This window comes from Panthera pardus, unplaced genomic scaffold (assembly GCF_024362965.1).
Source record: "Panthera pardus isolate Hobbes unplaced genomic scaffold, ASM2436296v1 HiC_scaffold_11, whole genome shotgun sequence".
In the NCBI taxonomy this organism is placed as follows: Eukaryota; Metazoa; Chordata; class Mammalia; order Carnivora; family Felidae; genus Panthera; species Panthera pardus.
The window spans coordinates 13,611,519-13,637,006 of record NW_026526666.1 but is presented as its reverse complement, the minus strand read 5'-3'; the positions used below and the strand labels follow the sequence as shown (position 1 = coordinate 13,637,006).

Below are 25,488 nucleotides of genomic sequence, written 5' to 3'. Positions count from 1 at the left end.
AAAAGAGTCTTGATGATTTCCAGTTCTTTAGTCTTTATACTGGGTACTTTTTGTCTCACTTGTCATCTTGTCATTTACTTTTGCCTATTTGTGCTTTTTCTTAGAAAATTTTTGAATTTGATATTCAATTTGAAAATATTTCCTTTTATGGCTTTTTTAATGTCTTAGAGAAACCTAAGATCATAAATATTCTTACATTTTCGTCAATACTTCTACAGCTTGGTGTTTAGTGTTGAGCCTTAGGTTGTAGTCATAGGAGTTTGTCTTAGGGAATGGTGGGAGATAGGGTTCTATTTTTTTTTTTAATGTTTATTTATGAGAGAGAGAGAGAGTGAGTGAGTGCAGGGGAGGGGCAGAGAGAGAAAGGGAGAGGGAGAGAGAGAGAGAGAGAGAGAGAATCCTAACCAGGTTTCCCAGTGTCAGCACAGAGCTGAGTTGTGCTTGAACTCATGACCCACGAGATCATGACCTGAGCTGAAATCAAGAGTCAAACGCTTAACTGACTGAGCAACCCAGGCACCCCTCTATTATTTCTAATTGGCAAGTAATTGCCCCAATCCTATTTATTGGTTAACCCACCAGTTTGAAGTTCTGTCTTTATCACACTACATTCCCACATATAAGGGTCTGCTTCTGAACTCCAGTTCCATGAAGTCCACGGTACCATCATAGAGTTTCGCTTGGTATCTACACCACATCTTCACAGGGACTCCAGTCCCATTTAACACATCTGTTCTCTACAACTGTGCAATCTGAGCTTTGTTTCTGGTGCTTGCTCTCAAGGCTTGGGCAAGAACCCGTAGCTTTGAACACAGTCGGGGTACAGGGTGTTGTCAGTATGGCAGTGATTGGATTCACATCTTGGAAGTGCTCCACATATCCTTACTCCCCTCTGGCCTTTACTCCCAAGAGAAATGCAGCTAGACACCATCAGCCTAAATGCTATTTATTGAAAAGAGCAGAGAAGAGACAGTACAGGCCTCCGAGGGGCAGGATGAAACAAAACAAGCAGTGCAAGTTCGCCTCCTGCTCAGCATATTCTCTTGTTGCCCCATTGGGCCATCTTGTTGTTGATGGGCATCTTCATGACGCAGTCAGACTGTATGTAGTTAGCGATCTTCTCCAAAGCCTGAAGGAAAAGCATGCCAAACCTGATAAAGACTCTAATCCAGTCCAACAGACCCATTCCAGAACAGTGACATTCACACACTGCCTGCCCCACACCATCCTTCCCTTCCCTGGCTGCCATTTCATGTAGACAGTGCCTTTAGGGTGTAGAAGCCAGGCCCTTCCCAAGACTTGGAAGGTTTAGAAGTGTCCAACCATTGATCCCTTTATGCAAACGCTGGTGTTAAGAATCTATGACAGTGGGGTGCCGTGGGGACCAGGGGAGCTTGTGAGTGTTTTTGTAAGGGAAAGGTACAGGGAGCATCACCTCAAAACGGCACATGAAAGCCTTCAAGTTTGGAAATTCATCCAGGCACTTGGGCTCAAACATACGGTTCTGATCCAAGACATCATAGGTGAGGAAATCCACAAAAGTGAGCTAGAGAAACAATAAGATGGTCAGTTCTGGAGAGTTCATTAACACTGGGGAGATAGAAAGGCATCTTCTCCCTTTCCTTTCTTCCTACCTTTTCCCCTGCAAACCATGAGAATTTCCCCAGGAACAAGGAGAATTGTTTCAGTTGTCCAGGTAGCTGTTCCAAGTACTGAGGCTTCAGTGTTTCCTGGAAGGGAGGGAAAGAGAGAGAGAATAGTTGTCAATAGTCAGGGCACAGGCCAGTGATGGACATTTAGTGGCCCCCTTCTTCAGGTGCCTTCCTTTTACTGCCTTCAGTAGGGATGGCAGGACAGAAAGGAAGAGGGGCCAACACCAGAGTTATATGACAAATGAACCCCACCCCCCCCGCCCCCACAATAAATGAGCTCTGTTTCCCATTCTGACAGACTGGGTTGGTGGGAAAGCAGAAGTACCAGAATGGAACAGAATTAATGCTTGGGTTTCTAAATGGGCCTTTTCCTTGATGCCTGCCTGCTAAGGAAACTCACAAGGTCGGAGCTGTAGCACAGTCGAACCAGCTGCATGCGGAAATCCATTATTTGGTTCTCCATGATGTCCACTCGAATCTTTTCTTCTTCTGTATCACCACCTGTAGGCCAAAGGACCAGAAACCACCCTTGGAATTATCCACCTTCAGGAGAACCACCAGCCTGGTCTCCCTCACCAGCCCTACCCCACTCACACATATTGTGCTTGCGAGCTATGTAGCGCAAGATGGCATTGCTCTGGGTGATCTTGTTCTTACCATCCACGAGGTAGGGCAGCTGCAAGGAAAAGGACACGTCAGGTGAACAACCAACTCTCTCTTGCCTCCCTGCCTCTCTCTCCTGGGGAAGATGAGACTTGTAGGGCATGAACAGTAGAGACAAGATGCTGTGTCAGGAGGAAGAAGCCAAGAAGTAGAAAATAGCAGTTGGGTCCCCACTTGAGTCTAGGCCGGGATTCTTAATCTCTCTCTGTGTGTGTATGTATATATGCATTTCATGGACCCTTTCTCAGAATAAGATTTTTAAATGCATAAAGCAAATTATATTTATTTTCACAATTTATAAGGCATTAAAGAAACAAAATTATAGTAATTAATGCATTAAATAACAAGCAGGTGTAACTATCATAATTTCAAAGTATGATGCCTACAAATAATATTTAGGTACAGTATCTGCCACATGTGTAATAGAATATGGAAATACCCAATTTCTGCTAGTGACAAGGTCACGGCCATGGCTAATAACCAATGTCACTTATTGTCTATATTCACAAAAGAAGGAATTGTTAACTTTTAGTTAGTGGTCAGTGGAAATGAAAATGTAATTTTTTTCTCCATCCAAGTTCAGGCACCCTTGAATTCTTTTTATTGTATGCCGGTTAAGGGCCCCTTTTCTAGGTCCCCCTAGACCAGAGAGGAAAGAAGCAAGGATATACTTGACAGCCTTCCCTTCTGCCACCCTTTCTCCTAAAGCCACCTACATTAGGAAAGTCCAAGTCGAGCTTGAATTTCACGTCCAGCCACTGGCTTTTATCATAGTCGGGAGCTGTAAGAGAATGAAGTGGAACCCAACCTCCTTAACATCCTGCCTGAGGAGTGTGGGAAGGTCTAAGGAAATAACTTGATCCTAATACCTCACGTTCCCAGGCCCTCAAGGTTAACTATTTACGTCTCTGTTCAGACGCAGCGGGACCATGGCAGAAGGAGGACCCCCAGCTCCAGATAAAGGATGTTTCCATCTCTCCCCACCAGGACACAGCGGGGCGCTCCCGGGGGACTGGGGCAGACGTCCCAGCCGACTCAGCTGTGATGCCACCCTCTGGACACAGGAAGACAGGGACAGCTGGAGGGCCAGTGGCTTAGCGCTGGGGCGCACGGACACCCGGAGCTGCATTACCTTCCCCGCACGTGTACCGTTTCTCCTCATAGGATGTATCCGTGAACTCCAGGAGCATGCGGATGGCGTGCGCCAGCTGAGGGAGAAAGCCCCTCCCCGGTCAGCGCCTGCGCGGCGCCCACTTGACTACAACCCCCGCACGCCAACTGCCCCTTCCAAGGCTGTGGAGGCCGTGCAACCTGCCCAGGCGGTAGTTAAGCGGCACGTCCACCACCTTCTCCCTCACCCGCCCGCCCCGAGATGGGCCAAGGCAGCTTGGTATCCTCAGCCCTCTCCGGGGCCCGCGATCCCAGAGGCGGGATGGGGTCGGCCCCCGTGGTCCTGGAGCTCGGCTGGGGCAGGCTGCTCCGTGGAGAGAGACGCGGGGGCCCTGAGTAGACCCCTTTTCTCAGAGGCCTCTGACCCTGAGCCCCCGGCCGCCTCCACGACCGTCTCCCTGACCTAGTGGCTCTGCGGTCGAGACCGCACTCACCCCGCGAATATCCCAGTAACCCAGAACCATGGTCGACTCGGACAACGACATGATGAGGTTTCCCCCGTGCCTTCGCGGACTGGCGGTAAACTGCGAACGCACGGGGCTTTATAGCCCACGTAAGTAGGCGGAGCCAACGCGAGCGCTCTGGCTCCGCCCCCACCCGTCGCCCTTCCCCCCCAGCGAGTGTCCGCAAGCCGCGCGCGCGCCGTGCACCCTCTACACTTTCTGGGTTTGGAGGCTGGGCAGCAGAGGTGGCTGTTGGGTTTGGGGCTCTGCGCTCCCCCGCGGTGGAGTTGCTCTCACTTGGCTAATAGTGCCGGTCAGGGCTGGAGGAGCAACAACGCAAGCGGTGAGGGCCCTGGTTAGTCCTGGAGAGTGAGTTTCGTGTCCTATTTCTCCAGCAGCAGTGGGTGGGTGGGTGGGGAGGTAGAGGAGGTGAACAAACCCCAAGAGGTGATCAAGGAAATATTCAACTTTTAATGTGTGTGGGCTCTGCTCCTGGGCTCTCAGGGCAGCTCTACTTTTACCAAGGTCAGAATGACTTCACCAAACTTCAAAATGTGGGCTCTATCTCTACCCTGACCACACATTGCACATCTACTTCATTAGTAAATAACCCAAAAGAAATATTTCAAAGATAAGAATAAAAACCTCCCTAAGTTCTGTTCTCATACCTCCGAAGCCTGCAACCTTGACATACTAAAAGCATACGACAAAGTTTGTGATTTTCGGCAATGTGCTTCATCATGATGATTTGTAACTCTTGATGTAACAAAAAACCATATATAACCCTGTATTAAACATTCCTTCTCATGGGACACTCTCTTTGTGAGGATTGTGTGTTCTGGGCAGCTGTCTTCCCTTGGGCTTGAATAAAACTTTCTTCCTTTTTAAAATTTTTTATTATTTTTTTATTTAGTAATTCTAAAAGGTTGTTCATTTTTCATGGACAGTTCTTGGCATAGTCGGCAGGATATCAGAGCAACTTACCTGACAACATCCGGGGTGTCATTGAGAACTTGGTGCTCGGTACCAACATGGGCCCTTTGTGCCCCTCTGACTTCTCAGCACGTGACAGATCTATGTGGTGAGTTCTGATATCCAGACCTCCTCAATTTGAGTTGAAGATTCTGACTTTTATTCAAGCTGTCAAAGGTTACTGGTAATGTTCTCTAGGTGGGAATAACCCAGAGGGGGGAGTTGATGGGTTGGTTGTTTTAATTTGGCATTATACTGATATTATTAACGTAAGGCTTGAATAAATTTTCTGGCTAGAAATATGAGAGACTGAACCATTCAGCTCCGAAGAGAAGGGGTACTTTCTCCTTTGGGCCACATGATGCTTTCTTCAGATGACTGAAAGCCTAGAAGCAGCATCTGAGAAAATAATTTTGTCCTGAAAGGAGACTGGTTATTTAGAGAGGGAAATTTTAGGACAAAACCGAAATAAGAAAGAAAGTTGTAGAAAGTTTGGGAATGGGAATCCTTGAAAAAAAATTTATGTGTGGTCAGGAATAAAGGAATTTTTAAAGTACACTGATATAAAATTAAAATTTGCTTTTCTTTCTGTTAAAAAAAAAGACAAGAATTTCTTGGATTATGGGTGTGCTCTTGATAAGAAATTATAAACAAGGTTTTTCCTCTTTGTTATTTGCCCAGAAAAACAAGGTTTCCATATTTGTTTCTATCAGGTGTTTGGTTATTTTAAAAAGCTAAATCTTCTCAATATTAAAGGAGCCAGGTTTTGCTGATAGCTATACAACCTTCCATGAAATCTCTTGTGGCCACTTTGGTTAAACAGTAATTAAATATTAAGTTTTGTAACAGTCTATGACCCCATGTAGACACAAGCTGTAAAACATTCTGAGTTTTTTTTTAAACAAAGTTCCCAGAAATTCAAATCCTAAATAGTCTTTTTGACTAATTAAGCTTGTTCATTTGGTATGTTAAGTTACTCAGAAAGTATTGTGAAACAAATAATAAGCCTTAGGCTGTATGGTATGGATAAATGCTATAACTGTTCTAGAAAATACATGAGGAGCACCTGGATGGCTCAGTCAGCTGAACGTCCGACTCTTGGTTTTGGTTCAGGTCATGATCTCATGGTTTGTGAGATGAAGCCCCATGTCGGGCTCTGTGCTGACAGCGCTGAGCCTCCTTGGGATTCTCTCTCTCTCCCTCTCTCTCTGCCCCTTCCCTGTGCTCCCCTCCCCGCCCCCCCGCCACAAATAAATAAATAAACTTAAAAAAAAAGAAAATATATGAAATTCCTAAAGTTTTAATATGTCCTGTTGTAAGGTCATTGCTTGATATTATGATTCTTGAAATGCTGTGTGTCACAGAAATAACCAGATTTCCTTGCTGGCTATATTATAATGAACTCTCATATCAGATTTTTAACCATGTCCATGTTTAGTCTTTTGTCATTTATAGTTATTGTTCTGATGCTCTTGCCAAATGTGTTTCATCTTCAAGGAGACTCATAAAAGGAACTTTTTGAGAAATACAAGTATTTGATATACCTTTAAGATCATAAAACTAGGCTGAATAAAAATTTCTAGAATAGAAAAAGCTGCATTCAAAAAGAGTTGATAACATGGAGATAAATGGATTGAGAAAGAGGGTTATAGTTTTTAATGACTCTTACTTAAAATATTGTTGGGTCTCTAATGTTTGCTCTTTCAGGTTGAGGAACCTTTCTTTTAAGATATCTATGATCTACAGAAGTATGATAAAATATTCCTTTGTGAAGAAATTGAGGCATTTAACTCTTCTCCCTACCTGAACCCTCGGAAATTCAGAAACTCTCAATCAGTATACTTTCTTTCATGGCAATTATAATTACTTGCATTAATTCAATAAAAATATGTTCTCCTTGTAACAGGACACCATTAGAAACATTGGTTATATTATCAAGGCTTTGACTGGAATGTCATATTTGAAAAAGACATGCATAGAATCAGATATGGCCAGAGAGTTTTAAGGAATTAAGGTTGACTTTGTGAAGCTAATAGAGCCCCCTTGGAAATGTTGGCCTGATACCCTTCCTTGTGGAGTTCCCAGCAGCCTTACTTGTAAGGAAAGAATGTCACTTCCTGGCAGGTCCAAGAACCTCAGGATATTTTGGGGACCTTGAGAAGAGGAATTCACCCAAATCTAGAGGTTACAGGCAAGTTTGATGGCAAGTATTTAGATTGGCTTCTGGTCTCAAGAGGGTATTTAAAGTTTAAACTAGACACTCCTTATAAAAAGTTCCAGTAAAGCAAGTTTTAAAGAATCTGTATGGTCAGTTACTGTTCTTGTTGAGCATATGCAAATAATTAGGCCAAGTTTGTTAAGACTGGACTTGTTTTACAAACCAATTAGTCTTGGTTTGGCTATCTTTAAGAATGAGGGTGATTAGAGGCGCCTGGGTGGCTCAGTCCGTTAAGCGTCCAACTTTGGCTCAGATCATGATCTCACAGTTCAAGAGTTCAAGCCCCACATTGGGCTCTGTGCTGACAGCTCAGAGCCTAGAGTCTGCTTTGGATTCTCTCTCTCTCTCAAAAATAAATAAACATTAAAAAAATGTTTTTAAAAAAGAATGAGGGTGAGTATAGGAAGAATGTATGTTTCAAGAACACATATTTATAGATAATAGATTTTAATACTGTTTTTTATAAATTAGACTAGATCCTAAATTCTTCTGGTTTCCTCAAATATCTTGCTATGGCTCTCCAAACTAAGTTCTCCAATCTTCCATTCTCTTAACTAAAACTGCCCTTTTGCCCTAAAGCCCTAAAAACAGATGCTAGACAACTTGAGGTCAGCTTCAGAGAAATTGCCACAAAACTCGTGTGTAGACTATCTTTGTGCCTGGGATCACCAGAGACATTTGAATTACGATTCAGAAAAACCCATCTAGTTTTTGCTGCCCGATTTCCGCTCCGTCTGAGGATGCTTCCAGCCTGACATCTGAAAATCTCACTGGTAGCACTTGAGACTCAGACACTAGGTTTATAACTTGCTCCAACCATTAACCTGTGTTTTTCTTTTGTTTCCATAAAAATGCCTCTTATTGATTGCTTGATTGCTTGCTAAGGCAGAGTCTATATGATGGCTAACATCACTTGCTGCACCTGTATGAGCCCCTCTTGGGAAATAAAAATCCATATAGGTAAAATCGGGCAGCAAGCCACTTGGCTATAAGAAGCCCTTGACCACTGCACTTCCCTTTCCAAGGTGGCTGGGGCTGATTTACTGATTTATTCCCTTGGATACCCGTTGATATAGATCAATTTTAGAGGGAATGATGGGTTTAACTATACTGCTACTTTTCTTTAAAATATACTTGGGGATAAAATTAATGATGTCGTCATATAGTACTAAACTATGTGGGAATATATCCAAATTCTCAGATAGTTCTCCTCCATTAGCACAAGGGACCAAAAATTGAGTCCTGCACACATCAGTTCCTTCCATTGCAAAGACCCTACTGCGTCCTAATTTGGCTTGAAGCAGTTATGGAGGATGGACCTCCACAGAGGTTCCATAGAAATGGAATGAAGGATTGACAATGGGAAATTATAACAGGAAAAAAAAAAAACTTAGCATGTCTGACTCATGTTGCTTCTATTTCCCCTGTTGCTCTGACCTTTAAATTAAAAACTTCTGCTTAGCCTAGCACATAGGCATGTTAGAGCTAAGATTCGTAAAAACTGCTCTTTACCCCAAACCTACCTCACCTAAAAGAAATAAAGACGTGGACAAAATGGTTATTGTTGTAATTCTTCAAGATTAAGGAATGATCATAACTCTAGAATTGAAACTGTGCCCCATAGGGTTAATGAAGTTAAAACTAACAAAAAATTTAAAACTTGTTTTTCAGACAACTGTTTCCCCTTAATCACCTATTATGTCTTTCAGACCCCACTAACAAACTCACTAGCTTTCTCTGCAGAAGCCTGGACTCAAGGTCAATTGATATGGTTTCAGCCTATGAACCAGCAAGGCCTTGCGTTCCTTACCAGAGACAATGAGCCTAAGACCCCATCCAAGTTATACAAGCTCTCGGAGCATGCCCGTAGCCCCTTTTCTTTACCCTACGAAAACCTGATGTCAGGGACTGAATTTTGCCTTCTTCTGAGGTTAAGTCACCACTCCAAAGAAACGTGGGAATATATGTTATGTTTGCTTCTTGCACATGCTTTATCTTTCCTCATAAATACTCATAAATTTTCCTACCCTTTTATCAAAATGCATGTAAAGGATTCTTTGGATTTTTTCTTCTAAGTCTGTTCCAACATGACATTGGTATCTTCAGATTCTACTTATTGGAATTCTTTTACTGTCCACATATCTTTGTTATAACTGTTATATCAACTGTAAAACTAGACAATCTAAGCCAAGCACATGTAGTATGTTTGCTTATTATTTACACCTAATAGAGAACATATATCACTTTTAAGTTTCCCATTATTTATGTTACAATAGATTCCTCCCCATGAAGAATTGTACGTAAAAACTACATATATATTCACACCTAGCGACGAGAGACTTGATGGACCCAGGGCAGACCAGCCAGACACCCTGGAAATTAGGTTGATCATCAATGCTTTCGGAGGAAAGAATATTGATCAAAAGGGGAAGTAGTAAAGGAAATTTTCAACTTACAATGTTTGGGGCCCTGCTCCTAGGCTCCCAGGGAAGCTCTACTTTTACCAAGGTCAGAATGACTTCACCAAACTTCAAAGCATGGGCTCTGTCTGCCCTGAGCACACATTGTATGTCTGCTTTGTTAGCAAATAGCCTGAAATATGTCAAACTAAAGGGTAAAAATCTCCCTAAGTTCTGTTCCCATACTTCAGAAGCCTGCAACCTTGCACATACTAAAAGCATTAAGATAAAGTTTGTGATTTTCTGCAATGTGCTTCATCATGATGATTTGTAACTCTTGATGTAACAGAAAAACTATATATAACCCTGTATTAAACATTCCTTCTCATGGGGCACTCTCTTCTTTGGGAAGATTGTGTGTCCCAGGCAGCTGTGCTCCTCACTTAGGCTGCAATGAAACCGTCTTCCTTTTTTTTTTTTTTCAATTATAAAAGGCTTGTTCATTTTTCGCCCACAGAGCGACTGAGACTCTGGCCACCAGGGAATTGCTATTGTGGAGGGTGGTGGGGAGGCAGCTACTTGGAAGGTTTCTGGCCATGGCCTCTCAGGACACTGAGCCCCAGCCCCCTAATGTGGGTGTAGGAAATCACATGTCTCCCTTAGTTTGCTGAACCAACATTGGGACTTTTTTTTTTTTTTTTTTTTTGAGAGAAAGAGAGTGTGTGTGTGTGCGCGCGCGCGCACACACACACACACACACACACACACACACACACGAGTGGGGGAGGGGCAGAGAGAGAGAATCCCAAGCAGGCTCCACACTGTCAGCACAGAGCCTGATGTGGGGCTCGAACTCACAAACCATGAGATCAGGATCTGAGCCAAAATCAAGAGTCAGACTCTCAATCGATTGAGCCACACAGGTGCCCCAAGGTTGGGGCTTTTGTAAGGACACATCACTAAAAGGAAGAGGGAAAGAAGTGCAAACACATAGGGACACATGAGTTAACATGCCTGGATTCCTCTTCCAAGGTCACAAAAGGCCAGTCACAAATTAACCTGACCTAACGAACATGGTTTGAACACCTATGATATGCCAGGCAAGAGTCTAGATATTTCATACAGGTTGGCTAATTTATTCCAATGAAAGCTTCACAACAATTTTGTGAAATAGGTTTTATGCCCATTTTATAGAAGATAATGCTTGGAGAGGTTAAGTTGCCTTTCTAAGCCTAAGTTCTCATGGGGGGCCTGGGATTCACACCTAGGTCTGCCTACTGGCGAGACTTGTGCCGGTCCCCCTGTGCTTGGGTGTCCAAACAGCCCCTCACCTCACCTCAGTCTTTGCTGGGACATCTGGGGAGCCCTGTGCTAAAACACCTTTTTTTTTCCTGGTCCTGAAATCATTCCCTCCATCTAGGATTCCTTCAGCTCTATGAAGCCCCAGAGGGCCATGGTTTAATATCTCCCTCTGCCCATTCCAAGAAATTAACTTTCTGGTTAACTTTGGCCCTTGGCAGTCAGACTCCCTGTATTCTCTTTTGTGAAGGAAAGCTTTTGCTTCCCTATTCAGTGTTACCAGCTAAGAGGTGATTTTCGGAGGCTAGGAACTTGAGGGACTGACATAGGCCTTCTGGAAATAGGGTAATCTGGAGCACCTGGGCAGCTCAGTTGGATAAGTGTCCAACTTTAGCTCAGGTCATGATCCCCTGGTTTGTGGGTTCATGACCCACAATAGGCTCTCTGCTGTCAGCAAAGTCTGCTTCAGATCCTCTGTCCTCCTTTCTCTCTGCCCTTCCCCCACTCTCTCTCTCTCAAAATAAATAAACATTTAAAAAGTGCAGATTCCTGGGCCCACCTCAGGCCCACTGAAACAGAATCTCTAATGAGGAGCCCTAGGAATCTGTATAGAAATTTTAAAAATAGGGTAAAATGTGGGGCTCAGACAAAAGAGAGACTTAAGGGCACATCTTAACCCTCCAAGGCTGTTGACCCATAGGCACATCTTTGTAGACTTACTGTTAACTAAATCAATAAAAGTATAACCTCTGTTAGGTAGGGAGAAGAGTCCAAGACAGCTATGAGATTTAAAAAGGCCATGTGTACTAAATATTGGAAGCCACCAACAAACAGTCCACACTCTTTACTGAACCTTTGAGAAAACAGGGACCCAGGCAGTGAGTTGCTATAGTTCAAACAGCCATTTGGTGGACTTTCACCTTCCAGGCCAATGTTCCCTGTGCTCTGCCACTAAAGAGGCAAGTGGGGCAGGGAGCTCAAGGTTGGCTCACCCAACAGGAGGGGGCAGCAGTCGCATTAAAAGAGGCAGTTGCCAAGTAGAGCCTGAAACCACTGCCATGCTTCTCTGGATCACCCACGACTGTTGGGCCATAATTCTCAAATTCTCTCAGCTCCAGGTTTGCAGTGCGATTCTCACTCAATTCAGACAGTCTGGCCCAGGGATGGTGTGGGGCTGCTGCTGTTTCATGCCCGGTGTCCCACCTCTCCCCGCCTCCCTGCCTTGGGCCCCCATCAGGCCCAGAAGAAGCTTCAGGGAGGAACATACGAAGCTCAAAGATGCTTTTATTGGGGGGGCGGGGGGGGTGCTGAACGGAGACCTGACAAATCTGGCATTAGTGCTCCAGGCTTAGGAAAGAGATACAATAAATAGGTGGTAACTGGGGGAGAGGGGGGTCCCTCAACACAGCGAGAAGGGGAACCGTTTGTCTCAACCTCCGGGCTTGCTCATCCTCTTTGCTGTGTGAGCTGGGGTGTGGGGTTCACTGCAAACTGGAGACCTCAGAGTGGATTTCTCAGGGCTCCGCAAAGAATCAGTTCTGCCATCTTGCTTGTGGGAGGGTCTTGGTCTTAGAGGTGTTTGGGTTGGTGCCTAATGGCTCATCTGAGGACAGGAAACAACCGAGGTGAGGACACTGCCAGGTGAGGGACCCCCAGAGCTCATGCCATCAACCGGCTTGGAGCCTCGCGGCATGCCTGAGCGGGTGGAGTCGAGCCTCTGGGTGAATATCCCCTGCGCCCGGTACCTGCCACACTCAGTTCCAGCCCGGGGCTGGGCCCGCAGGCTTGTCCACCTGGCACTCTCGTTCCCACCCAGGGAGCATCCCGCATTTCCCGCGGGGGTCAGGGCCCCCGGCTGTCCTCACCCCCAGCATCCTTTTAACAGCTTCCAACCGTGCCAGGACTCGTGGGGCCTCCTGTGGACACAGCATCTGAAGCTCCCCAGGTCTCATGTGAAGCAGCTGGTTTCCTCTCAGGAACCTGAGGCTCCTCACCGTGCTGGGAACAAGAACAGCAGAAGCTGTCATTGGTAGAGCAGGAGGACTCGGGCCCGAGTACTTGGGGCTTGGTATATTTTGGAGTATCGTATGAGGAGCTGTGTGGGCTTGGAGGCTGGGGTTACAGGAGGACTCATGGAGCAGGGTGCCTGGAGGTGAAGGAGTAAGATACCCATGTCGGCTTAAACCAGTGTCAGAACTCCTGGGTTTGAACAGAGAAATGCCCTGGAAGAGAATTTTGTGGTGGGAAGGGGTGGCTGGCGGCTGAGTTTCTTCCTGAGTTCCCTCTGGTCCTGCTGTCTTCCCCAAGGCGGAGGCTCCTCACTCAGTGCTCTAGAAGGGCATGGGCACGCCCGCTCTTCTGCTCTCTTTAACTCAGCAGAGGTAGCACTGTGCCGTGTATATTCTGGGTCTCCAGGCTTCCTTGGTTATTATCTGAGTCCTTTACGAAGGTTCTCCCAACACACCCTGTGGGGCTAGGCACTTACATGGCGGAGAAGTTCTCTGCCTGCAGCCAGGCTGTGACTTCCTCAGGCGTTGAGCTAAGTCGAAGCATTGGAGCCTAGAATCAGGGGAGATGAGATGAGAGGCCATCTCGTCTCATTTCTACCCACAAACCCCATCATCTGGTCCCCTTCTCTTGACTCCTATTGGATCACTCATCCCGTTTCATGGTTTGCTTGTCTGGTGGGGACAAGGCTTGGTCTCTGCTCTGGCCCCATGATAAACTTGGCACACAAGAAACCTGCGACACTACTGATTAAATCACACCAGGGCTATCTCCTCCACTTGTCATTGAATCCTTCCTGCCCCCCACCTCTGACTTAGAGCATCTGGATAGTCTAGGTTGGGTAGTACCCGAGAAGGCGGCTGGCTCTGGGACCCCGACTGTTGAGGCTCTAGGATGTTGCTGGGAATGTAGCCACTCTGTCCCTTCTCATTCTTCACCAGCCACCACCGCTTGCTCTGGTCCAGAACCTGCCAAGAATCACCCCTAACTCCTCAGTCACCCGAGCTTCTGTCCACCCCCACACCCCCACAAAGGTTTCTTCCTTCCTGCCCTTCCTCACCCTCCTTCTCCCTATCTAGGCCACCCGCCCCAGCAGCCCCACACCTGGACCACCAACCCTTATGGCTCCCACCAACCACCATCTTCTTTTCTAGGCTCAAGCCCGTGTCTCACCTCCAGCACCTCTCCCTGGGCCACAGTCAGTTCCTGTGGGTTCCTAGCTTCAAACTCATAGAGAACTTGCATTTTCAGGGCTGGCTTGGCAAGTCTGGGGCTGGAGGGCACGTGGTTGGGGTCCCCGGGCTGAGGGCCATGGTGGTGTATCTCCTCTTGAGCAAAGTAGGTGCTCCCTAACGCGGGGCTTCCCCCCCAACCACACGCAGAGTCAGGATGGCTGGAGAATGGAGCCTCAGAGACTGAGTCCCTGTCCCAGCCCCAGAGACCCAGATATCTCCTGCCTGGAGTCTGGTGGTGACTTTTCGGCTGCCACAGAGGTGTAGTGGCCAGTCAGTGTAAGGTGGGGCTTAGGGTGGGGGCTTCTGCAGGCAGGAGGGGTCTGAAATGTCTCTGATTTCTGAAGACTCTTCTAGGAGTGGACTTTTCTATGTCTGAGCTCTCCTCTGAGCGCTTTATATCTGAGCTCTGGGAAATCAGAGGCATGTGTGGACAGTATCACGAGAAGGATTGGAGTCTGGGAAGGTAAAAAAACTGCTTTTTCACCCGAGGTAGGGGAGGGATGTGCTGTACACACGCATGTCTGGCTAAAAGAGAGCCCAGATGGTCTCTGAGATGTAGAATCCACAGATCCACAGGGTCAGTCCCATCCCTCCCTCCCCAGAATCATACAGTCCTGACTAAGTCCAGGGCATACCAGAGGGAAGTAGAGTCCTGGTATCCTGAGGGGGCCTGTAGGGGAAGAACAGAGAGAGCAGGAGCAGGCAGTCAGCCAACATGGCGATGGGGAGCTGGGGTATCAGACCACAGACCCACTCACACACAAACCTGTCCCATATCCGCTCCCCTGCCTGTCCACCACACAGATCTGGGTACCCACGTGGCCCCACCTACCACTTAGTTGTCATGTGACCGTGGTTTGGACCGAATGGGCAGAAAGTAGCCAGAGATCAGGGCTTTGAGCAGGACTCTTTGCTAAGCTCCCCTTACCTGGTTGGAGTGTTCTGGAAGCTGCCAACCATCATAGAATGTGGGTTGATAGGGCAGGGGTTCACTGCCTGTCCAGTTGGCCCTGGGGAGAGAACAATGCTGAGTCCACTCCGTGCCAGGCTGTTGGATGTGGAGAGGGAGGGGATGGCCGGATCTTCTAGGTAAGGGAGGTCATGGTCCATGTGCACAGATGAAAGACCCCAGACACCCACACAGGGGCACACAGTTAAGCTGAACACATCCCACTGTGTGAGTATCTGTAGGCCAACCTCACCTCTGCCTGTGAAGTGCAGATACATCAACTCCAGAAGAACACACTAGGCACTTTATGGCACTGACTTGGGATGTGGATCAAAGGGGTGGAACCGAAGACTGTTAGGGCTGGAAGACCCCCTCAGGGCCTCAGGCAGTGTTTTTCTAACCTGTTTTTCATTTCTTGGCATCAGATCTCTTTCTGTTCAGCTAACTAGTGTGTGGGACTTCACCTTGCAGTCACAGGAGCTGCTGTGGTTAATGTAGGGTGGGGGCTGCTACTTGCCTCCCAGCCCCCTGCCACTCCACCCCCACCCCCACCCCGCACCCACTGCAGGAAGGGCAGGCTCGAGCTGCTAAGAGTCTTCTCCACCTGCCTGTCCCGGGGAATCCCCACTCAGCTTGCGGAAGTTCCCTCCCTTCCTCATAGGGGCAGAAGTGATCATTTCCTCTTGGAATAGCCCGGGTTACTGCTCCTCTCCCACTGTGTTACACACACGTCCCACGTGCCTGTGTTTCTTACTCCAGGGAGCTCCCTGAGAGCTCTATCCTGAGTACAGTGGGCAGCACATTGGAAAGAGCTCATAAATATCTACTCAGTGGGAACAAATAAATCATTCCCTCTTCTGAATCTTTTTTTAATGTTTATTTATTTTGAGAGAGAGAGAGAGAGAGAGAGAGAGAGAGTGGGGGAGGAGCACAGAGCGAGGGAGAGAGAGAATCTCAAGCAGGCTCCGCACTATCAGTACAGAGCCTGATGTGGGGCTCGAACCCATGAGCTGATAGATCAGGACCTGAGCCGAAGTGGGACGCTTAACAGACCGAGCCACCCAGGTGCCCCCATTTCCTCTTATGAATCTTTTTAGTTGGTTCCTTTTCTTTACCCTAAAAACATGCTCAAGTCTTCCCTTGACCCTGCTAATACTCCTTTTTGGCAGTCATTCTATGACCTTCTCTTTTCTAAGAATGTGTCTTTATGCCCTGCCCACATTTTCTTTATGCCCTGCCCAATACTGGCCTTGTGTGGTCTCCCTCCTTCCAGATTACCACCCCATTTAGTGTTATTTATAACTTCTGGTCAGTTTGCCTAAAATCAAGTCACCTAAATATAATTTGTCCAAACTCAACTCTTCTGAGGGTTTTTACATCCTTTTGGTTAGTCTCTTTTTTGTGCTTGTTTTTCACTTCACTCATTCACTGATTTGTGGTCATTTTAAGAAATTGGAGAACATTTTAGGGCACATTTGACTTCACTTTATATTTAAAAATGAAACAGAGACAGAAAGGAGAATAAAAGTTACCAGGTGCTGGGGAGAGGGAGGAACAGGTACAGAGTTGTTTGGCGTGATGGGAGAGTTCTGGAAATGGATAGTGGTGATGGTTGCACAACACTGAGAAGGTACCTAAAGCTATCAAGTCATCCACTTTAAAATGGTAAATTTTATCTAATGCATATTCTACCACAATAAGGTAAATAAGTTACATTGGGCCATAATTCATGTCTTTAGATGGACTGGACAAAAAATTCTTCTAATGAGGCTGAAATGAAAAGAACCCTCCACATTTGGCAAGAGACTCACTAGCACAGCTGGCTCGTTTCCTGGTTGATGCCTCTCTCTCTTTCTCAAACCCTCTTCTCTCTTGGTTTTCATGCCTCTGCTCTTTTGTTTCTCCTTTTAACTCCCTGGCATTTCTCTTTGCCTCCTTGACCTCTTTGGCCACCAACACATGGAAGTGTCTCTTTTTCTCTCATGGGCTCTGGCAGGCCTCACTGATTTAAGGGAGCTCCCTGGGCTCCCTCTGGAGTGCTGGTCTCTAGAGGGCTTCAGCTGTCACTTCTGTGCTGACTTAAACCCACAAGCCAGCTGGGACCTCTCTCTTGAGGACCGGGCCACCCTGTGTCTGGTGAATGTTTCACTGACGCCTCAGCTCAGCGTATCCCAGCTGGTTTCACCTCCCGCTCACTCCCCATGGCTCTCTCATTGCCGTGGCCTGATTAGCTCACTGCCCATCTCACAGTAATACCAGTGTGGAATCTCTCTTTCTCTCTCACCCCCTTGGCCTGTTGGTTGCCAGGCCTATTGATGTTACATTTGCATCTCTTATGTCAGTAATTCTTAAGTTCTGGCTGGATGGAGACAGTTTCCACTTTGTCCTTGGCAAAAATGAGAAAATATTTTACTTTATTATGTTGTTAATTTTTGAGGTGTTTTTTTTTTTTTTTACAAGTTTTTTTTTTTTTTAATGTTTGTTTTTGAGAGAGTGAAAGAGAGAGAGAGAGCGTGAGTTGAGGAGAGAGGAGAGAGAGGGAGACACAGAATCCAAAGTAGGCGCCAGGCTCTGAGCTGTCAACACAGAGCCTGACTCGGGGCTCAAACTCACAGACTGTGAGATCATGACCTGAGCTGAAGTCAGACGCTTAACCAACTGAGCCACCCGGGTGCCCCTGAGGTTTTTTTCTAATGTTTATTTTTGAGAGAGTGAGCGTGAGTGGGGCAGGGGGAGGGGCAGAGAGAGAAGGAGACAGAGGATCCAAAGCAGGCTCCAGTGTGGACCCCGACATGAAGCTTGAACCCACGAACCTCGGGATCATGACCTGAGCCAAAGTGGGACACTTAACCGACTGAACCCAGGCACCCTAAGATAATAGAAGTTTGCCAGCTCTGCTTTCTTGGGAAGCATTGTTCTTTTCTCCTTCAGTGGTGGGTGACGGTGAGTGGTAGGTTTTGGGTTTTTTTAATTGTTTATAGTTAGTCTAATAAAAAGTTGGGAACTCCATGTTGGGTCCCCCCTGAATTTGTTTTGGGATATTTCTGGTTTGTGACAATGTAGAGCCTGCCATCTCCAGTGTCGTGCCTGATGCCCCCATGCTCCTCACCCCGATTCAGTTCAGGCCTGGTCCTCACTCACCGGCTGGTAGTCCAGGCCACACCCAGACCCTTCCAGAAGTCACTCTCATGTGGGCTTAGGCAGGACTGCAGCAGGTCGATGGCTTTGGGGGTGAGGAGGGGTGAAATCACTCGGGTGGCCAGGCCGGGCTCCGAGCACTGGGCCAGGACCTAGGGGAGAAATGGAAGGTGTCAGGAAGCCCAGGCTCCCCCACGGCTAAGGAGGAGTGGAAGGGCCTGGAATTCCTGGCTTCCCACCCTTGCAGTGCTGCGTAGCCTCAGGCCTCCTGCTCTTTCCTGTGTCTCTTGGATCCCTGGTGCCCCCGGCTCCGACCCCAGCCCATCTAGTTTGTTGAGGGGTTCTGCACACAGCCGGGATGGTATCTTGGAACCAATGAAGAGGTTGTATTGTGGTGGGCAAGGTGCAGACCCCACAGCCTCCCTCTGCCCCCCTGCCTTCCACCGTGGCCTCTGCTCCATCTTAATGGAGGCTGTCTCTCTTTATCACCCTATCATCCCCAAACTCACGAAGTGTAGAAGTTGGAAGAGGATGTGCACGAACTCAGGGGCATTCTTCTCCGGCAGCCAGATGGCCAGCTTCCCCTGGGGACACAGGGCGTTATGTGCTACTACCCGTCATCCTTCCCTACCTTTACCAGGACCACAGGGCCCCATAATTGTTCAGAGCTTCAGTTGGGAGCCTGGCACGCTCCAAAGGAGTCCCATGAGGAGGAGGGGGAGGTTCTAAGGGGTGAAGTTAGAGAAGGAAAGGATTTGGGGCATCTACAAGACCAGAGAGGAGGGCGCTGCTGGCATGGGGCAAGGGGAGGGCTGTGGAACTTGTGAGGAGCCACATACCAGGAGGTTGAAGCTGTACTTGACTTTCTGGAAGCAGTCAATGTACTGTGCCTGTGTCATCCCTAAAGGGGATGGGGGAAAGGGTGGTGGGTTGTAGATGATCCCAGGACCACACCCCCCACCCTTCTCCCCCAGCCCTCAGCACTCACCCCACTGATCCTTGCCCTTTTTCTTCCCCAGTCTCTTCTTCTTATGCCTGTTCTTTGCCTGGGCCTCCTTCAGCATTCTCACAAACAGCTCGATGTCTCCAAGGATGTGGCTTAGTATCTCCTGGACCCCAAACAACCCATGCCCTTGAATGGGCAGTTGGGCCCATCCTGGAACGCCCAACCCTGCTCCCACCCCCTCCCCACCTCCAACAGAAGCCTGAGGCCCAGTCCAGGGTCCGACCCAACCTCCCTATCCCTCCTCAGCCCTAGCCCTTCCTTGGCCATCCTGGCACCTGGCCTCCTGGGTGCAGGGGAAGGGTTGATGTCTTCCTTTGGGCCAGGCCCAGAAAGCCTCAGCAAACCCAAGACAATCTATAATTACCTCATCCCTCTCTGGGTTCTCAGGGGATGGGGACTGGCTTGGAGGAGGCAGAGTGAAGGTGCTTGGTTCTCGGGCACTGGAGTGGCGTGGCAGGGACCTTGGGGATGGTGGCATGTCTGCAATATAAGGGGACCATGGCCCAGAGGCTCTTTGATCTTTGTTCCAAACCTTCCTTTCCATCTGCCCTCATGCCCCAGACTTACTGTGCTCTGGGGTCATCCAGTAGGGCTGTTCTGGAGAGGGCCCTTGCTCCGGAGGGGGTAACTGCTCCTTAGGGAACGGTCTTTCCGGAGGAGGCCCCCTCCATCTGTTTTGGCCTGGGGCTCCAGACTGGGGTCTGGTGAGAACATGATGGGGACACAGTTTTGATGGGGTTCTTGGGACAGAGGCTCTGTTTATATTTCTGCCCCAGGACTGAGGGGTTTTACCACCTCTCTCCAGGAGCCCCACCTGCCCTGCTCCCTGGTCTCCATCAGGACTCCACCCTGCCTCATCTGCCTGCCCTCCAGGTCCTCTCGGTCCCATGTCAGTCTCCAGGGACAGTCTTCAGTGTTCCCTGGTCCTGGCCTTAGCCTCTGCCCTATGCCCATTGGCAAGTCCCAGCCTGGTCCCTTCCCAGTTCCAGGCCCAGGTTGGTTGGGCCACAGGCCTCTGGGCTCCCCCAGATGTGGGGCCGGGGCCTGGCCCTCCCAGGCCCAAGTCCTGAGGTCCTGATGGGGACCGGGGCAGAGACTGCCTACTTTTGCTGTTGGTCGTCCTCCAGGGCCTTCTGCAGGCTGGTCCTCAGTTGCTCTGCCTGGAGGAAGCAGCAGTCAGGCAGGCTATGTATGTGTGTGGGGAGTGTCAGGGGGAGAGTGATGGTCAATGGACCCTATACCCACTCTCTCCCCAATCCTACCCCTGGTCACTCACCCCCACTTCCTGGCACTGGAAGAGCAGAGTGCTGGTGCCTGGCAAGCCCGACTCCCGTACTGTGATGGACAGGACGGAGTTGAAGGAGCAAGTGTTGAGCGCCACATCCATGGCCTGGATGCTGTCCAGGCAGTAAGAGTCCAGCTCCTCCTGGGCCGGACAGAGAGTTGGGCTGTGAGGCCCCTGAGAGCCATGGTGGCTCCTGGAAACTCCTAACCTGGGTTGCCTCAGCTCTCCTAGTGGCCTGGGGCAGGTGTGTCGTCTTCCCTGACCCCTGTGCCTCTGTCCCCCATCTCCTCCTAGGCCTGGGTGTGTATTGTATATGGGGACAGTTGGCTGCTTTTTGGGGCACGGAAGGGTGAAGTCCGTGCCTGGTGCTTGCTTTTCTACAATCTATGGTAGCTATGATCCATTGCAGAGGACAGTGGGAGGGCTGACCTTTGTCTCAATGTCCAGCAGCTGGAGCCAGCCATCTCTGACCTGCAGGAACAAGTCCTGACTCCACACCCGGCCCTGAGCATCCACCTCCTGCAGTTTCTTCAGGGCATCCTTGGGCTCTTGGACTTTCTGAGTCCCCAGCTTACATGTCATCAGGTGCTGAGGGGGAAAAGAGGCTTGGAGAGGGGGCTCACAGGTCGTAGTAGGCAGGGGTGGGGTGGTGGAAAGGCAGCAGAGGAGGAAGACATCCCTCCTTGTAAGGGATGTCCCAGGCCATCCCCATATAGAAGCCTTCAAGGGTCAGTGGGAGGGCTAAGTTGGGCTAGGATAGGGCCCCCAAGTCAGGGTCTGATGAGCTGCATGAAAGCGTTTCAGAGTCTGGAGGAAGGACAGTCATGACCATTAACAGTCCAGGCCAGTTGAAGGGGCTGGATGGTGGTAGATATGGGTTCCAAAGAGCCAACAAATAAAGTCTGCACTCCTCTGAGTGGAATATAGGACCTTCAGATTCCGTCCCTGCCTTCCTTGGCCCCAGGTGGGAATCCACCATCATAGCCTGGTCCTTCTCTTCACTGACCTAGCATTCCTGCCTCTCTGACATTTCTCATGCTGTTCCCTGTACCCAGAATGCTTTTCCCACCTCTGCTAGTCCATCCCTTCCCAGGGATGGGAGCCCCCTCCCTGATTCTTGCCCGGTAAGGTCCATAGTCATCTGTCTCCACTCAGAGCCTTGCCCACGGCTGCTCTGATCACGTTTTTGCCGTTATTCTCCTTCCTCGAGGAGACCTCTGCCTTCTCCCATCCAAATGCCACCCCTTGTCCTTGCCCCCAGGCCCTTGTTGGGGGGTGGCTGTCTGCCTGATCCCCCTGCCCTGCTCTCTGCCCAGTCCCCAGTGCCTCTCCATGAGTTCACGCTGCCTGCATGTTCAGGGGTCCCTGACCTCATGAGCAAACGCCTGGCATCCTGGACATGTCTCCTCTTGCTCTCACCTGCCAGGCCTAAATGGAGCCCGTTCCCAGCCCCCACCTCTGCCATGAAGCCCAGGACTCCTGGCCCCAGCCCAGCTGGCTGAGGGAGCCCCACCTCTTCTGCCCTGTGAGCCTCCAGACCACCGCCCCTGTGCCCCTCTCTGCTTGTTCTCCCGGAGAGCCTAAATTTGCCACTGCCCGGGGGCTGTTTCTACCCCAGATACTTCAGCCTGGTCAGGTATATGCTCCTCCCCACCACGTCCTTCCAGCCCGTGCTCTCCCCGCGGTGTTGACAGGCCTTCGGGCAACCAGATTTTACAGCGCCAGAGTTGTCCGGCCAGGCGGGGCCAGAGCCTCCGTGCCAGCCTCCAAGTAGCTTGTGTCTGCCCTGGGAACTCAAGTCCAGACATTTCTCCTCTGAGACAGTGGGCTGTTCAAGTCCTTGCAGGGACCGCTGTCCTCACATATTTCTGCCTCCAGCCAGGTCAGATCCTGGGCAGAGAGCAGCTCCTCAGGGTTACTCACCTGCACCCTGTGCTGCAGGCAGGTGGGGTCTGTGGAGAGGTTCTGTGAGTACTCCTTCCGGTGCACTGCAGGGGTGCAAAGCAAGGGGATGGAGACACAAGAACAGGGCAGGGGAGACATGCAACTACAGGGGGTAGTCAGCGAGGGGAGGGAGACCCCCGAGGGCAGTGGGTTGGGGCGGGGGGAAGGGGAGAGGGGACCGGTGGGGTAGCTTACTGTAAATGGCTCTGCTGCTCGGCCGGGACATGTTCGATGTCTCCTAGAGTCTACACTGAACCAAAGAGATAGCCATCAGGGCCGGGGAGGAGAGCTACCAGGGCAGAATGGGGTAGGAGGGCTGCTCTTGCAGTTCAACCCTCACCCAGGCCTGAGGCTCGGGCCAGGCTCTGACCCGGGGCCTCCAGGACCAGGCCAGAAACTTCTGGCTCCAGGGGCCTTTCTGGAATCATCTTCAGATATGCCACTCTCTGAGGAGCCCCATCTTGGCTGGGCCTGGGGGCCCCAAGGCAGGCTCCTGGCTCCCCATCATTTGGTCAGTAAGGCTCATTCCTGTGGGCTCAGGAAAGCTGGGTGGACAGGCACCTGGGAACATATCCTGCCTTGGGCCTGGATGTGAAAGATGCCAGGTCCACGGGGCGCACCTAGCTTCTGGAGGAAAAGCATCAGGTGCGGCAGCCTTCCTTGCCAAAGCAAGCCTCTTGTCCAAACCTGGACTAGTTCTGCAAATGTCACTCCTTAAGCTGTGGGCCCGCTTAGGAGGGGTGTGTGTGTGTGTGTGTGTGTGTGTGTGTGTGTGTGTGTCTGCATGCACATGTGTAGGCATGTTTATGATGGGGCTTTGAAGGATTTGTCAATGATTTGCATTTCTCTGAATGTCTTATCAAGATTCCTGTCTCTTCACCTTTCTATTAGCTGAACCCTTGGTCCAGGGCCCCTCCCTACCAAGTCCTTTAAATCCAGCTCAAGGATCACCTCCTCAGTGAAGCCCCCCTCAACCACCACACTCTCCCCTGCCCAGAATACCCTCCTGATGCCGCACCGACCTTGTCTGTTTCTCTCTGGCAAAGACAGCCACTCTGGTGGCGAGCCTGGTGCCATGCCCCTTACAAACATCATTTTTTAAATTATTTTTTAAAAGTTTATTTATTTTTGAGAGAGAGAGAGAGAGAAAGTGTGAGCAGGGGAGGGGCAGAGAGAGAGGGAGACACAGAATCTGAAGCAGGCTCCAGGCTCTGAGCTGTCAGTACAGAACCCCATGCGGGACTCAAACTCATGAACCTTGAGATCATGACCTGAGCCGAAGTCGGATGCTCAACCAACTGAGCCACCCTGGTGCCCCACAAACATCATATTTAATTTCCATCTACCATCGCTTATACTTCTTTGGCTCTGTGTGTTAAGCCCTGTTCTATCGACTTCACTTTCGTCAATTCATTTAATCCTCAGAACAAACTCACCAGGTGGGTACCGTTATTATTGCATTTACCAGATGAGGACTCTGAGGCTCAAGGAGGGTAACAGGCCTACAGGCCTGAGGTCACCAGAGAGTCTTTACTGGAGAATGAACAGCCTGTTGCAGCCCTGTCTGGCTGCAAACCCCATGCTTTCATTGTTTGTGTATGCCTCTGTCATTGGGCTGTGACCTGCTGAGGACAGACTGGTCTTGCCACCACTCTCTCTCCAGTGCCTTCCTGGCACAGAGAGGTTCTAGAATACAAATATGTTGAAATGGGATGAAGGTAAAAGCAGGGCATGCGCATGTGTGGGGTGGGGTGGGAGTTAACTGAGCATGTGGGTCAAGGGTGAGTGCTATTTGAATGACACATGTACGCATCATGGACGGGGTATTAAGTTTGTGGATGCCAGGTATCTACATGGTGTGCCTGCGCAGAAACCCTGAAATATCCTGGGCAAAGTGCAAGAGAGCGGCCCACACCCGTTTATGAGGACTCTTATGAAAATAGCAGAGTATTTGATAAGATGACTCAAGTGATGGGCAAATCAGTTGCTAAGAAACAATTGAAGGATTGTGGAGAAGGCGGCTGGCTCTGTGTTCCTTGTTTGGGAGCACCTCATCCCCCTCCAAGGATAAGGGGTGCTAGAAGCCCGCTCCTCCTTCTCAGTCTACCCTACCCCCTTACTCCCCCCACCTAGAATACTTCCTGCTTCTAGATCCAGAAGTGAAAGAAGAGAGAATGAGCTTGGCCATGGTTAGCGGCTGCCCTGCTCCCCTCCCCCCATGCCAGGATGGTCCCTCTGGGTCCCTGTGGGCAGGTCCAGAGAACCATCTGAAGCTCCAAGATCCCAGACCACAGGAGATGGGAGCCAACTGGCTTTGGCCTGTAGGACTATGGCAGCCTAGTTTTCCCTATGTATCCCCTGAATTTAGGGGCTGAGAGCAGGGAAGGGGTGTCTACATCACAGAAGTCACAGAGGAGGAGCCCAGAGATGCTTCTGGAGCCCTGGCTCCCCCTGCTCTGCTTCCTAGCCAGCTAGTGGGCAGCTGAGTCCCAGCCCTTTTTTGGGCTTGCTCTTCGGGGCTGCATCTGGGAATGGGCTGGAGACCCTGGCCCTGGGAAGACCCTAAGTTGTTCCCACCTCCCTGGGATCCCCTGCAGCTGGGCAGACCCCTGGTCTTCCTGAAGGCCAGACCCTTACCTGTGTTCCAGTGAGGCTTGTCCCCCTGGGGGGGCTGGTGTCTGAGCTGACGTTCCGGTGCTGGTGCCGGGAGGGCAGTGGCTTCTCTGCTTGTGGCCACAGACAGAGGCCCTGTGACCAGGCGGGCCCTGGGTAAGCAGGCGGGCCTTATGATGATGAGGCCATGAGGCAGCCACACCTGTGCTCTTTGGACTCTGGTGGATGTAGAGCCTTCCTAGGCCACCACCCACTCAGCATGGAAGCCTGGACTTGTGGCTGTGCCAAACTTAGTCAGAGACCCCTGCTTCCCAGCTTCCTTCTCTGCTTGCCCCTGGTGTTAGGGGGTGGCCTCCTCTTCCCTCTGCCTTTTGGGTACCTCCTCTGAGGCCCCAGGTCGGCATCAGGCACTAAGACGGGGACCAGAAGGAGAGGGCACCCTTGGCCCCGGGGGGTTCTGGCTTCTGTGGTCAGGGGACAGGCGGCTGGACATGG

The 25,488-nt window shown here is 49.7% G+C and overlaps 2 protein-coding genes across 4 annotated transcripts; both read right to left on the bottom strand.

Annotated features, from left to right (window-relative positions):
- Window positions 1-930: 930 nt before the first annotated feature.
- LOC109272003 (glutathione S-transferase Mu 3) lies at window positions 931-4,052 on the bottom strand. Its single transcript, XM_053891428.1, has 8 exons — window positions 3,920-4,052; window positions 3,448-3,523; window positions 3,032-3,096; window positions 2,247-2,328; window positions 2,053-2,153; window positions 1,635-1,730; window positions 1,436-1,546; window positions 931-1,129 (listed from the first exon to the last, which is right to left on the bottom strand). Exons 1-8 carry the CDS (start codon window positions 3,968-3,970, stop codon window positions 1,031-1,033), a joined length of 681 nt encoding a protein of 226 aa, XP_053747403.1. The 5' UTR covers window positions 3,971-4,052; the 3' UTR covers window positions 931-1,030.
- Window positions 4,053-12,112: 8,060 nt separating this feature from the next.
- Window positions 12,113-25,152, bottom strand: EPS8L3 (EPS8 like 3). Of its 3 annotated transcripts, none has more exons than XM_019457768.2 (19): window positions 25,018-25,152; window positions 22,576-22,630; window positions 22,360-22,424; window positions 20,866-21,024; window positions 20,428-20,577; window positions 20,256-20,311; window positions 19,719-19,852; window positions 19,516-19,631; window positions 19,134-19,254; window positions 18,985-19,046; window positions 18,655-18,729; window positions 18,149-18,297; window positions 14,987-15,068; window positions 14,694-14,728; window positions 13,997-14,183; window positions 13,672-13,791; window positions 13,302-13,375; window positions 12,682-12,814; window positions 12,113-12,419 (listed from the first exon to the last, which is right to left on the bottom strand). In XM_019457768.2, the coding sequence occupies exons 2-19, from the start codon at window positions 22,604-22,606 to the stop codon at window positions 12,408-12,410; spliced, it is 1,761 nt and encodes a 586-aa protein (XP_019313313.2). In that variant the 5' UTR covers window positions 22,607-22,630; window positions 25,018-25,152; the 3' UTR covers window positions 12,113-12,407. The 3 variants fall into 3 exon arrangements, with proteins under 3 accessions (XP_019313313.2, XP_053747399.1, XP_053747401.1); XM_053891424.1 differs by having other exon boundaries at window positions 22,576-22,625; window positions 25,018-25,150; XM_053891426.1 differs by lacking the exons at window positions 12,113-12,419; window positions 12,682-12,814 and adding an exon at window positions 12,859-12,962.
- Window positions 25,153-25,488: the final 336 nt, after the last annotated feature.

Coding starts and splice junctions, on each gene's coding strand:
- LOC109272003 (XM_053891428.1), bottom strand. CDS start 3,970: ATGTCGTTGTCCGAGTCGACCATGGTTCTGGGTTACTGGGATATTCGC. Junction 1,547..1,634: donor CATGGTTTGCAGGGGAAAAG/GTAGGAAGAAAG, acceptor TTGTTTCTCTAG/CTCACTTTTGTGGATTTCCT. Junction 1,130..1,435: donor CTTTCATGTGCCGTTTTGAG/GTGATGCTCCCT, acceptor CTTTTCCTTCAG/GCTTTGGAGAAGATCGCTAA.
- EPS8L3 (XM_019457768.2), bottom strand. CDS start 22,606: ATGTCCCGGCCGAGCAGCAGAGCCATTTACA. Junction 19,853..20,255: donor GAGGACGACCAACAGCAAAA/GTAGGCAGTCTC, acceptor TGTTCTCACCAG/ACCCCAGTCTGGAGCCCCAG. Junction 13,792..13,996: donor CCCAGGGAGAGGTGCTGGAG/GTGAGACACGGG, acceptor GATTCTTGGCAG/GTTCTGGACCAGAGCAAGCG.